The sequence below is a fragment of the Myodes glareolus genome, chromosome 5 (assembly GCF_982192425.1).
Source record: "Myodes glareolus chromosome 5, mMyoGla1.1, whole genome shotgun sequence".
Lineage (NCBI taxonomy): Eukaryota > Metazoa > Chordata > Mammalia > Rodentia > Cricetidae > Myodes > Myodes glareolus.
Genome location: NC_142030.1, coordinates 89,782,984 through 89,795,057, shown reverse-complemented (window position 1 = coordinate 89,795,057; position 12,074 = coordinate 89,782,984). Strand labels below are relative to the sequence as shown.

General features: G+C 54.2%; 1 protein-coding gene across 5 annotated transcripts in view; it reads right to left on the bottom strand.

The window, feature by feature from the left end:
- Ppfia4 (PPFI scaffold protein A4) overlaps positions 1 to 12,074 on the bottom strand; it is a 47,516-nt gene that overhangs the window by 28,322 nt on the left and 7,120 nt on the right. For 4 of the 5 annotated variants that reach the window (XR_007231328.3, XR_007231330.3, XM_048430802.3 and 1 more), the window contains exons 2-10: positions 7,460 to 8,096; positions 4,526 to 4,627; positions 4,050 to 4,214; positions 3,695 to 3,769; positions 3,379 to 3,468; positions 2,652 to 2,843; positions 2,211 to 2,357; positions 1,826 to 1,960; positions 65 to 148 (exon numbers count right to left, since the gene is read on the bottom strand). Coding sequence is in view for 2 of the 5 variants with exons in the window: in XM_048430802.3 (XP_048286759.3) it covers positions 65 to 148; positions 1,826 to 1,960; positions 2,211 to 2,357; positions 2,652 to 2,843; positions 3,379 to 3,468; positions 3,695 to 3,769; positions 4,050 to 4,214; positions 4,526 to 4,627; positions 7,460 to 7,693 (1,224 nt within the window). In the remaining 3 variants the exon portion in view is untranslated. The remainder of the gene's footprint in view (positions 1 to 64; positions 149 to 1,825; positions 1,961 to 2,210; positions 2,358 to 2,651; positions 2,844 to 3,378; positions 3,469 to 3,694; positions 3,770 to 4,049; positions 4,215 to 4,525; positions 4,628 to 7,459; positions 8,097 to 12,074) is intronic. The other variant, XR_007231329.3, reaches the window with a different exon arrangement.

Here is a 12,074-nt window from a genome sequence, read left to right as displayed (position 1 = left end):
ACAGACCATCCCATATCCTGCCCTGGAGACAGAGGAGGCCAAGATGACTGACTGGTGCCCTCACCCTTGCCAGCTCCTGGTTCTTCTCTTCCAGCTGCCCTTCCAGCTGCCGCAGGTGTTCCTCAATGTTGCCATGACGTTCCTCAGCCTAGGTGCAGGGACAGTCAGCCAGCCACCTTGGAGATCTTTGTTCCTTCTGCTCAAGCCCCATAGGCCACATGCCCTGGTGTCAAGGCAGTCTTGGGGATCAGGGTCTCAGGTGCCACAGAAACCAAGCTCCATCCTGCCATCTTGGAGCAGGGTCGTTGTCACCTTTGCCCATCTCCTTCCTGCTCAGAGCTAACCTTAAAACGTACACCCATCAGACCCTCGCAAGGACTAAAGGAATAATCCATGGTAAACGTGGAAGTACAAGAAACATGCCATAATGCTAGCCTCGCTATGGCTATTACCTAAACAAGCCCAGGTGGAAGCTTCTCCCTTCCTGGCCATTATTCCCAGAGATGGAGACCCTGTCATGTCTGTTGACAAGGTTCCCAGAACCTTGCATCCCTATAGTCAGAAAACCCTTCCTTAAAATTCTACTGCTATGACTCACTTGAACAAATTAATCACGGCAGCCCGCCCCTTCTTCTCAGTTTTTGCTCAGCATCCCACACACAGCATCCTCTACTGTAATGTAAATCTAGCGCCCCATTCTAGGTCTGAAAAGACCACACTGACTACCTAGCCAACTCCACCATCGTAGAGGTTAGGAAACTGAGGCCCAGCTAGGGAGATGTTAACTTTTCTCAGATCACAGAGCCAGTCGGCAGCAGAAGCAGACGTGGCCCTGGGTCTTCAGAGGCACAGTCAAGGCCGTAAGCAAAGCTGTACGTCCAGTCTTTGTGGCATCTGTCTGCCACACTGGAAGTCTCTAAGCATCAAGCTCTCGGTCAGGCTCCAGGGTTTGGAGGTAGCTAACCGTAGGTCACACATTAGCACCTCCTCCAGAAGCTCCCCACCAGTTAGGACTCCTAAATTCCTTGATTACAATACCATATCTCTAGGTCCATGCATTTCCTCCTCTCTTCCAGAGCCCACTGTTTCTAGCCTGCACACCTCTCAGAGATTATTGTTCCAGAAAGCTACCTCTCCGTTACTTAGAATTATATCCACCTTTAATTCATTCGACAGCTTTTCAAGCAACCAGAGATGGCCTCTATGTCTAGAATGTTTCAATTTGGTAAAGAAAGATGCACTCAGCCTAAAATTCTACCTGCTGCCCCTTCAGGGATACACAAATTTTGATGGTATCTCCTCTGGGGTTTTATCTTCCCAGATGAAAATCCTATAACCCCAAACAAAAAATGTATCAGCTGGAAGAGTACAGACAATGATAAAAGTGTCCTGTGTCCATGTAGCAGTCCCTCCTTAAAGGACTCGCCCTAAGCCAGGTGGGGGTGGCGCACGTCTTTAATCCCAGCACTCAGGCGGCAGAGGAAAACAGATCTCTGAGTCTGAGGCCAGCCTGGTGAACAGAGTGAGTTCTAAGACAGCCAGGGCTACACAGAGAAACCCTGTCTCAAAAAACGCCCCCACAAAAAAAAAAAAAAAAAAAAAAGGAGGGGGAACTCTTCCTTGAGAGGTACTGAGGGCAAGGATTAGTCTTCCAACTGAGAGACACAAGGTAATGTGTTTAATGATGTCTCACATTGGGGAGCAACTCCCTGGCCTGGCCTGACCCAGCCTGATATGCCTCCCACTCTCCTCATAGTCTGCCTGGCTCCATAAGAGCCTCAGGCACAGGAGATGGTAGAAGATCTTGAACCCCTAGCCCACTTGCCTTGGTGAGGGCCGCAATCCTCTGAGCCAGCTCAGCTTCCACCTCTGGCAGAGTCTCTGCCTTACGCATTGTCTGCTGTAGCTTCTGTTCAGCCACTTCCAAGAGCTCCTGCAGGTGCCGGGCCTTCTCCTCACACTGGTAGTACAGAGAGGAGAGCAAATCAAGAAAGAATGCCAGGTCCCCTCCTCCACCCCAGCCTCAGCAGGGAGTAAGTGGCCACCAAAAGAATCTTGGTTCTTTCCTGTCCAAGGTGCCAAACTTCCTCTTTCCCAAGTGGACCTGTAGAATCCCAGGGGCTCCTAGCCACCAAGGAAGAGTTTCCACATGATCATCAGGACCCCTAGGGTCAGATACAATGTCACTTCACTCCATCTAGTGGAGTTACCTGGCGGTGCAGGGACTCCTTGTTAGCCAGCTCATTCTCTAGTTTGTCATTGAGGTCATGGATAGATGTGGCTTCTCGCTGAGCAGCCAAGTAGCGCTTCTCCAGTGTGGTGATCCGCTCTTCCATGTCCTCCTTCTGAGCGAGAGCCTAGGTAGAGCGGAGGGTATGAGGAGGAAGGTCACCCATCTTTCTCTGCCCATCACATTGCTGCACCTCTCCGACTGCACCTGATGGCCACAGCCCAGAAAGGGCCATGATCTGGGCTTTCAGTTTCTGGCCTTGACCCCACCCTTCCATCTTCCTCCTCACACCGGACCCTGCCAAGGGCTCCGCCTAACCCTGCTCAGCTGTTGCCTGGACCTCTGTTCACACCCTCCTGAGTGCCAACACCTGTACCCAGCCAGACGCAGTTGCTGGGAGCAGGCCTGGGCCCTTGCCCACCTCTCGGAGGTCCCGCTGGTGCTTGCTGCTCAGCTCCTCAGACTTTATGAGGTCTCGGCGGGCTGTGCCCAGGTCCTCCTCCAGTTCCGTCACAGTTGCACTCAGGGTGACCAGTCGCTCACGGGCCTGGCTCAACTCGTAGTTCTGCTTCTCCAGGAGTCCTTGTAGCTCTTCCACGCGGCCAGTGTCATCCTCCAGGGACAGTGGCCCATCAGTCAAGGAGCCAGAGAATCCCACGCCCCACCCTGCTCCACCCCAGGGAGGCTGGGAGGAAGGAGCGCATGCCCACAGGTCACAGCTCTGTCCACACTTTGGAGCTCAGGTCCAGCCACACTTTCTTCCCTCTGAACCAAGAAGCTCGCTCCTGATAAAGGACAAACACTCTTGCTTTTCTGTGCTATCTCTAGCTTCTAGGTTTTCCTTTTAGCTCTGCCTCTTGTAACCCAGGAAGGGACAGATTAGGGGAAGAAGGGCTCGGAGACAGAAGGAACCCTGCCTGATGCTGACACACAAGGAAGAGGTGTGGACGTGCGCACCATATGCATTAGCACTAAACTGGAAATCTATAGATTACTTTGCTAAGAAGTGAGGAGGAGAAAGAGAAGTGGGAATATCACAAAGAGCCCCAAGTCTAATTCAAGCAGTATCCTACTGAACCCAGGCATGCAGAACCTCCCATTCCTGTCTTGGGGACGACAGGCTCCCTCTGAACAACCCCATTACCCACTTTCCACAGGCGTTTTGGTCCCAGCTCCATGGCTCCTTCTTCTTCTGCCACGCCATCTCGAACTCCTGCCCCCTGCTGCAGGGCAGACACCTAGAAAACACAGCAACCACCACCACCCCCCCCCAAAAAAACCAGTAAGTCAAAGAAGAGACTTCCTGCACATTCCACACCTCCTGGGAAGACATGCCTGGCCTAGCTTCAGCTACCAGTGCCCAGCCACAGCAGGCAGAGATCTGAGGAGCATAGTGAAACAGAGAGGGTAGGCAGCCAGCCGGATTTCTCAGAGCTGCAGGGCAGACCCAGTCGGGCAGCTTACCTGCTGGTGAGCTCCTGCCAGCTGCTCCTCTAAGGTGGTGACCCGCTCTAGAGCTGCCCGGAGCCGTTCTCGCACCTGCCCGGGGGAAGGAGGAAGAAAGCTTGGCCCTACAGAACTTACGCTGGGGCAGCATAGGCTCGGTCTGCCTCTGTCGGGCATGGGAAAACACGGAGGGCCTGTGGAGAAGCAAAGGCTCCAGAGAGAACCTAGTAGGACTGGAAACTAGGTCAGTGGTAGGAGAGGTCCTGGGGCTGGGGACAAGTTCCCTGACATCAAGTATGGAGATCCCAGGGAAGAGCACAGGAGACTCGGGGAAGCCTGGATAGACTGGGAGAAGGGGAGAGCAGACGGGTACCTTCTCATCCAGGGCCTTGTGGTGCTCAAATAGTGACTTAAGGGCCTTCAGCACCTCCACCTCACTGGAGACACCCGAAGGGGACTGAGCCTGGCGCTTTACCACCGTCATCCGCAGCGACCGCTCATGGCGGGACACCAGACATTCCAGATGTTCCAGAAGCAGCTGGCAGAGAGCAGGGGAGGGCAGGAGGAAAGACAATGGACTTGGGCCCCAGGAGCTACAAAGCAGGGCCCACAGAGTCACAAAGTACAACGCCCTCAATGAACACCAGACCCCAGCCGGGCTGCCCTGGCCTCTTCCCCGGAACTTCAACCCTGCCGTGACTCAGGAACCACAAATAAAACCCCAGTACTGGGGACTAAGCAGTTTTCCCATGACCCCAGGATGGGAGGCAGAACCCATCTAGCCAAGGCGTTTGGTCAGGGTGTGTGTGTGTGAGAGCGCGCACACACCCAAGGCCACCCCTTACTTACCCTTGTATTATTCCGTTCTGCTTTCAGCTCAGATATCTCTTCCTCCCGCTCCAGAAGCTGCTCCCGACACATGCTTAGCTCCCGAGTTAAAGTGGCAAATTCCTGAAAGCCCCCAAAACCCACAGTGCTTGGGATTCGCCTCCAACTGGTGCCCTGAACACTCAAATATATGACAGGCTTTTCTCATTCGCCCCTTACTTTTATCTGCACAGGTCCCTCAAATCCCAGCCTGTCCCGGTTGCAGGGCAGGAAGCTTGCTGCAGCTAGAGCGAGCTTCCCAAGGGGAAGCACGTATTAGGATTCCAGTGAACAGGACTGCACACAGGAATGATTAAGTCACCAAGTCGGCCCTGCAAGGCCTGCCTCTACAGCCATCAGTGACCAGATTACACGCTCCCTCCCACTCAGTCTTTGTAATCCTCCAGCAGCTCAGTAGCCGGCTCCTTTGGAATCATGGAGGGCAGGGCCACTGCGTGTCTGGCGGAAGGAGGCCCATACAGAGGCTGACAGGAGTTAGAAAGAGGAAAGAAGGATGTTATAAAGCTAACACGTGCATGCTTCCCAGGAAGCTCTCTGCCACCCCCTTCCCAGGACTGTGCAAGCTGCAGATGCCAGTATAACAAACAGGTTGAGAGCACACAGGCATGCAGCCCTGTGATGCAGTCCTGGCTTCTGGGAGCCCTGTTCAGTCCAGCCAGGTTTATAGTCCAGCATCTGAAGGCATATACTAATGGTCCCTGCCTAGGGGAAGCTCTCCCAACCCCTGCTCTTCTATGAGGATAAGCAGCTAAGGAAGAGTGCATGGCCTTGGAGTTACAGGCTCACCACATCCCACTGGCTTGATGACATCATACCAGCCAAAAAAAAAAAAATCTCAGATGAGTAGCTGTTCACTGTGGCCACAGAGTCTAAACATACTGTAGAGGCTGGGCCCCACCCCTCCTCTGCAGCCCCAGGATTCATAACCACAGGATGAATTCTCAAAGCAGTATCCCCTTATCCCTGCAGACCAGGCAAAATGCTGCAGAAGGAAGTGGCCAGGGACCAAAGAGCAGAGCAGGAAAAACTGAGGACTTCTCACCCTGTTCCTTGATTACTGCCTTTCTATCAAGGCCACAGCCAAAGTGCAGGGAAGTTAAATGTTTCATTATCTGGAAGCTGAGACCGGGGCCTGATGCTGCATTGCCCCTCAGCTTAAACACACATACACACACACACACACACACACACACACACACACGCCTAGAGAAGGACTTGAAGGCATGTCCACACCTCATGATACCATCCCTTCCCTAATGGGCTATAATGCTGTCCTCCTTCCCTGTCTTTTTCTGTGTACTCTAAGACCTAGCCCACCTGTGTGAGTTACTGTCTCCAAACACCAACGGAACTTCTAAGAGCCACACCTCCACTGACCAGGGCTCCCCTGCACAGCTCACCCTCTCCCACCCCCTAAGGAGGTCACACTCTACTTCCAAAGGCTATCTGAGCAGGGTTCAGCCTGCTCATGGGCTCCACAGACTCCCCAGTGGAAGCATTCCTCCCTGAAAACCATCAGCTCCTTGTCAATCACTGTAGGTAGGTGATGAGAAGCACGACCCTTCCCCTTAGGAAGCTTCAACTGTAAAAGGCAGGGGAGACCTGGAATCAAGTTCAGTTCTCCCACAGTTAGCTATGCAACCTTGCACATAATGCCCAGGGCTTGTGATGGACAAGGTAGGAGTGGCCCACATGCCCACCACTCCTCTCCAGCAGGGTCCAGATTCTTAGAGAGAAACCATACAAGACTCTGGGCCCCTAAGTGGAACCTCAGAAATCCAGACCCAGCCCTGGTTCTCCCTGAATTTGGAGCAAGGAGCTACAGCTAAGGCTTAGGTTATCTGGCATCTCAAGGCCACTTCCCCTAATTCAAGCAGCACCCCCACTGGCTCAGGGCGGTCTGTGCCAGGCATCCAAACCCACCTCTGTCCTGAGACGCGGTGGAGAGGGCAGGGTGGCCAAGCAGACTACGTAAGTACTGTACAGACTGACAGACAAACCCCAGCCTCCCTCCCTGAACCTGGTGACCTGGCAGACCACACCTTCTCCCACAAGCCGTAAGATAACTCATGTTCCTGTCTCCGGCCTCTACGCATCCCCACCCTACCCCAACCCCAGAACATCCACCCAATGGGTACTAAGCAGGAAGCAACCTGGATTTCCAGAGCCCATGTGGTGAAGTAGAAATAAAATAGAACAAGACAAGGTCTTGGGGGTCCGGGGGTACACAACCCTCAAGCCACCACTTACTCCCTGCAGAGCAATGTGCAACGGAGTGATCGCCCTAGGCTTCGGTGTCATCGTTGGCAGAATGGAGCGACAGTGCTGTCAGCACCGGCTTCACGGTGAGAGTCTGCTGAGATAATCTCTACAGATGCCTAGCCACAGAAGGTGCACAGCAAATGGTCACTAAGTTGCTGCTGCTGGAGGTGTTGCTGAGGACCATGAACTGGCATGCAGGACACCTGGCTTCAAGGTTCAGCTCAGCCTACAATTATCTGTGTGAGATCTCGTTTTCATCTGTGCAGGAGGGACAGTGGAAAAGACAGTCACCAAGGCCTCTCCCATCTCTATTCCTTGATTCCCGCTCCTGGCAACTCTTGGCCTCTGGTGAGAAGCTGTTAGAAATGAGGTTTCCTTCCAGTCTAGTGTGCCACCTACTGGCAGTCTGGGCTCCCTACCGTTGGCAGTCAGTGCAGGATTTTCTTTCTGCATTCATTTTTCCAGGTAAAGCCAATGTAGGCAGTGGCACTTAGAAGGGAGAGGGTCTATGCAGGAACATGGAGATAAAAACACTCTGTGAACCCCACTATCTGACACGCAAACAGATGAGGGACTGAAGGCCTAAAGGTGCTGAATTCAAAGGAGCTGGGGAGGGCAAGTCTGCATTCTTACCTGGGGGAGGGCGGAGTTCAGGTGGCGCTGGAGCTGGTCTCGCTCGTGAAGGGCATCCTGGAGCCGGCTCTGGGTGGCTACCAAAGTTTCCTGACTCTCCCGAAGGGACTCCAGCAACTTCTCTCGCTCATCCAGCATGTTCACCATCAGTTGCTCAAAGTTGGCGTCAGCATCGGCACCATGGGGGGGCCCCAGGGGGTCCCCCTCATTGATTGTGGGCATCACCTCACACATGACGGGGATGGACAGAGCCTCTCAGCGTCAAGTCAGGGGATGGGGAGAGCTCACAGGGTTGGCACCTGCAGAAGGACCCAGGGCATGGGCCTCAGAACAGGCAGTGCCAGGCAAGTAGACAGGTGGGTAGGGGTTGCTCCCATGGCATCAGTTGCTCTTGCTCTGAAAGAAGCATAGGGCCAGTAGTGTCCCTGTGGAATGGAGCCAGAAGGCCTGGCTTAACCTTTCAGGGCTGGGGCTGGGTGCCCTGTGTCCCCACACAAGCGGGAGGCATCGGCGTGTGGCCATGACAGGCTGGGCGAGCCGGGCTGGGAGGCAGCCCTTGTCTTAGACTGAGCACCAGAGCTTGGCAGAATCCCAGCTGGGTCTAGCAACACCCATGGTTTCTGGAGGGCGGTGTGGTCTGTGGGAGAAGAGAGTGCTGTGAGGACCAGCTAAAGAGAGCAGGGCATCTGGGGAGGGGCAGAGGAGGCAGGCCCTGAACCAGAGAGGGAGAGGCTGGGGGTACTGGCACATGCCCCCTCTCAGGGCTTACTTACCTTGGTGACACCTCATTAGTTTTCCCAAAGAGTGCACATGCCTCCTGCCTAGCCTCTGTGCCTGCAGCCCCTGCCCCCCACCCCCTGCAGCTGTCAGAAGTGCAGCCGCAGTGGTTCCCCACCCACGTGGCTTGCTGGCCAAATATAGAAATGATTCAGTCAGCGGTAGGGGAGCAGCCGGCAGGCTGCCCAGAGTCCTCCTGAGACCTGAAGGTGGGAGGCGAGGAATGGGGTCTCTGTCCTCCCCACATAGCATCCTCTCCTACAGTCAAGCCAAGGCAGGTACAGAAGGGGTTAAAAGGCTTAGAGGATGGACATCCCACAGGGGCTGGACTCCCATTACATGGCTGAAGTCTTGAAGCGGCACAGGCTGGGCACTGGGGCAGGCAGAGAGCCCTGACCTGCTAGGATGCTCATAATTCAGGGATGAGGCAGGCTTGTCATCACCCATTTCTGAAGTCTGCCAGCGCGATTTTGTGCAAACCTAGTGGATTCACAGTCTCCAGCTCTTTGTTGGGGAGTGAATGACAGAGAAGGCCCAGGTCTACATGGGGATGGGAACGCAGGTGATGCTTCCAGAGGGAAACCTTGTGCGAGGCTACATACTCATGGCTAGGAATCTACTCCCTTGGCAGAGGTAATTACCTACTGCTGGTGCTTCCGGAAGTCACCAGCCAGGTCAGGAGCATATGCACAGCCCAGGGGCCCAGCAGTCACAGCAAAAGAAGGCTGGACATGGAAGCCGGGATGCAGCTGGGAATTCCTCCACCTACCATCATTTTCAACCTCCCTGCCCAGGGCTAGGCCACTGGCTTCATCAGTTCTCAGAGGGAGTATCCTCAGGTGGCCCATGTAAAGACCCCAACACCACAATGGGTACACTGGAAACCTACATAAGTGGCGCTGTCCTTCCTGCCTCACCCACCCCCTTTCTAAAGCCATGGGGGCAGCTGATGTATACTTCAACAGATAGAGACAGGCAGCTTGGAGGTCAAAATCCAATACGAGTACGAGATCAGACACGGGCTTCTGGCAGAGCTGAGTCCATCAAAGATGGGGAGGAGGGGGAGCAGGCAAGGAAGAGACCGAGAGGCAGCTAGAAAACCCCAGAGCTCACAGCCATTTCCAGAGGAGCCATGGCTTAAGCCAGAACCACACGTGCACACACACACACACACACATGCACACACACACACACACATGCACACACACACACATGCACACACACATACAAACACACACATACACGCACCACGCATGCACACACACACGCACACATACACTCACCATGCATGTGCGCGCACACACACATACACGCACCAGGTATGCACACGTGCACACACACACGCTCACATAGACGCACCATGGATGCGCGCACGCACACACAAACACACGTGCACACACACACATGCACACACACATCCCAGATGGAGAAACATCCATGAACTCTTCTTGTGGGGATCCTTTCTGCCAGATGGACCAAGGTGGAAAGTTGTGGTCAGGCAGCTCATGCTCCCTCTTCGCTCCACCCCAGGGCAGCTGGGAACATGGGAGGAGATGGAAGGCCACTCCGCTCTGATAAACCGCCCTAGAGAATGCTAACAAGGGTGATTCCTCCCATCCAGGGCTTCAGAGCCCTTCACCCTGAGACTGACAGCCTCGGGCACATCTTCCCTCTCCAGACTTAATAACAGCAGAATTACATTCTCTCTGTAGCCACATACCACCTCTTCATTTTATTTTATTTTCCAAGTGTTTCTGGAAAGCTTGAAAGAGGAGAGAAGGCTGGGTGAGAGCCCCTTGTTTAGGCATAGTCCTATGGACAAGGGCAGTATGGAGCTTGGGGTGCAGCTCAGTGATACAGGGGTTACCTACTATGTGCAAAACCCTGCTTGGCCTCAGTCATAGAGAGGCATGGCAGGAGAGAAAGGGAGAGAGATGGGGAAAGGGAGAATATTCCCAGAAGCTCGGCGCCCTGCAGATGGCTTCAGGGCCAGAGTCCTAGGGATCCTGCAGGACAGCAACAAGGACGTCCAGAACCAGGCCTTAGGAAATACAGGTTCAGTCTGCCAGCTGAATGAACATGGGCATGGTACCACTCCTGAGACCTGGGCTGTAAGAAGGAACCTGCACCCCTTTGCCTGGCTTTGAGGAGAAAGCATCCTACCACGGCAGAGAAGGACCTGCCTTCATATTGAGCTAAGGAACGCCTGAGGGTGGAGGTTGTGAAGCTCTTCTGTTCATGGCCATGCCCCGGGATGCCACTCCTTCTCATCTGAAAAGTTTCAGGTGAGACCCGGTGAGACCAGGGTGAACACTGGAAGGCGCTGGCTATTTGGTTCAACCCAGCCTCCCCAAATCCTCTTGGCCACTCTGACAACTGACAAGACTGCTTCGGAGCCAGGAACCTTTTCCCAGCCTCCCTGCAAACCAGGTGCCAGGTGGCAACTCCGCTTCCTCTGGTGAAATGGCAGATAGAGCTGGCTGGAGATGAGCCCAGAGAAAGGTGCCAGGCAGAAAGCCCTCGAGGACCACGCCGGACCTCCCACCCACCCCCGTCATTATGCACAGTGGGTAAGCAGAAGAAACTTTAGACTAGCCGCATGGGGACACCTGGCTTCTCTGGCTCCGGGGCCAGCTTTAAATAGTGAAATTATCATCCCAGCTTAGCAGAAGCTGCAACTCCGAATCTCACAGGTCTTGATTCAGAAGAGAAAGTGCCAGTCCCCAAAGCCAGCATTTTCAAGGGGCTTTGCCAGGAAGGGTGTGGGGTAGGCTGTGAACAGCAGAAGAAGGCTCAGGAGTGAGTGGGTGTGAGAGTGTGTTGAGGAGGGAGGGGCGCCTGGAAAGTAGGCCTCTGGCTTTATAAACATTAAAGGCACCCCCATTTTCCCCTAGCAAACAGGAGGGCTGGACACTCCAGTCTGATGCCCTGGCTAGCTATATTTTCACACTGGCCGGACTCCCTACTGTCCGACCAGATGGCAGGCCCCACCCTTGCCTAGCTTAGCCAAGAATACAGCCAAGCTGCTCGGAACTATGCACACGCCTGAGTAGACCACGAGTTGGACAGAGAAGGAGCATCAGGGCAGGAGCCTCTCTAAAGCCAACAGGATGGGAGGGGGGGTCTCACATGCCCTAGACTAAGGGAGGGTGGGGGTCTAAGGACATGGAAGAGGTGACCCAGAAAAAATGGCGAGAACGGTTGCCACGGTGGTGTGTAAGCATTTATCACATGTCAGAACGGTGTTACTTTCACCCTCACTGTTCCTTACAGGAAGACACAAACCCTCTTCCCATGTCAAAGATATGATAACTGGGACTTAGAGTCACAGATAAAGGGGAAAACCAAGACAAGCGGCGCAGCTAACACCAGAGGGAGTGGGTCTTTCTTGTCGTCCCTGAGAATGCCCTGTCACGCCCATCACGGTGGCCTGTGGAGACCTAGCTTGGGTCCTTCCTCTGACATTCTCCTCAAGCCTGCGCCATCACGCTCACAAAGGTGGCCATTTCCCGGCTAGCATGACCTGTCTCCAGAGCCCCACACACACCCAAATCCCTTCCTCCTGCCTCTGCTGGCTCTGCACAGTTAGAAGACTCCCCTTGTGTCGTCCACCACCAACTCACCTGTGTGCACACTCTAATCACACATTTTTCTGAGTCAGAATCCCTTAACCCCAGTGGCACCAACAACATCTGCTCAGCCCTCAGACTGCTCCCCTGTCCTTCCTTGTCAGTCAGAGCTTCTCCTCCTCTGTCCAGTTAGTTCATCACCCCAAGACCTTGCCTGGCCTGCGCCTTCTAATGAACTTAGATTGCCCAAGCTCATCTCATACTTCCCC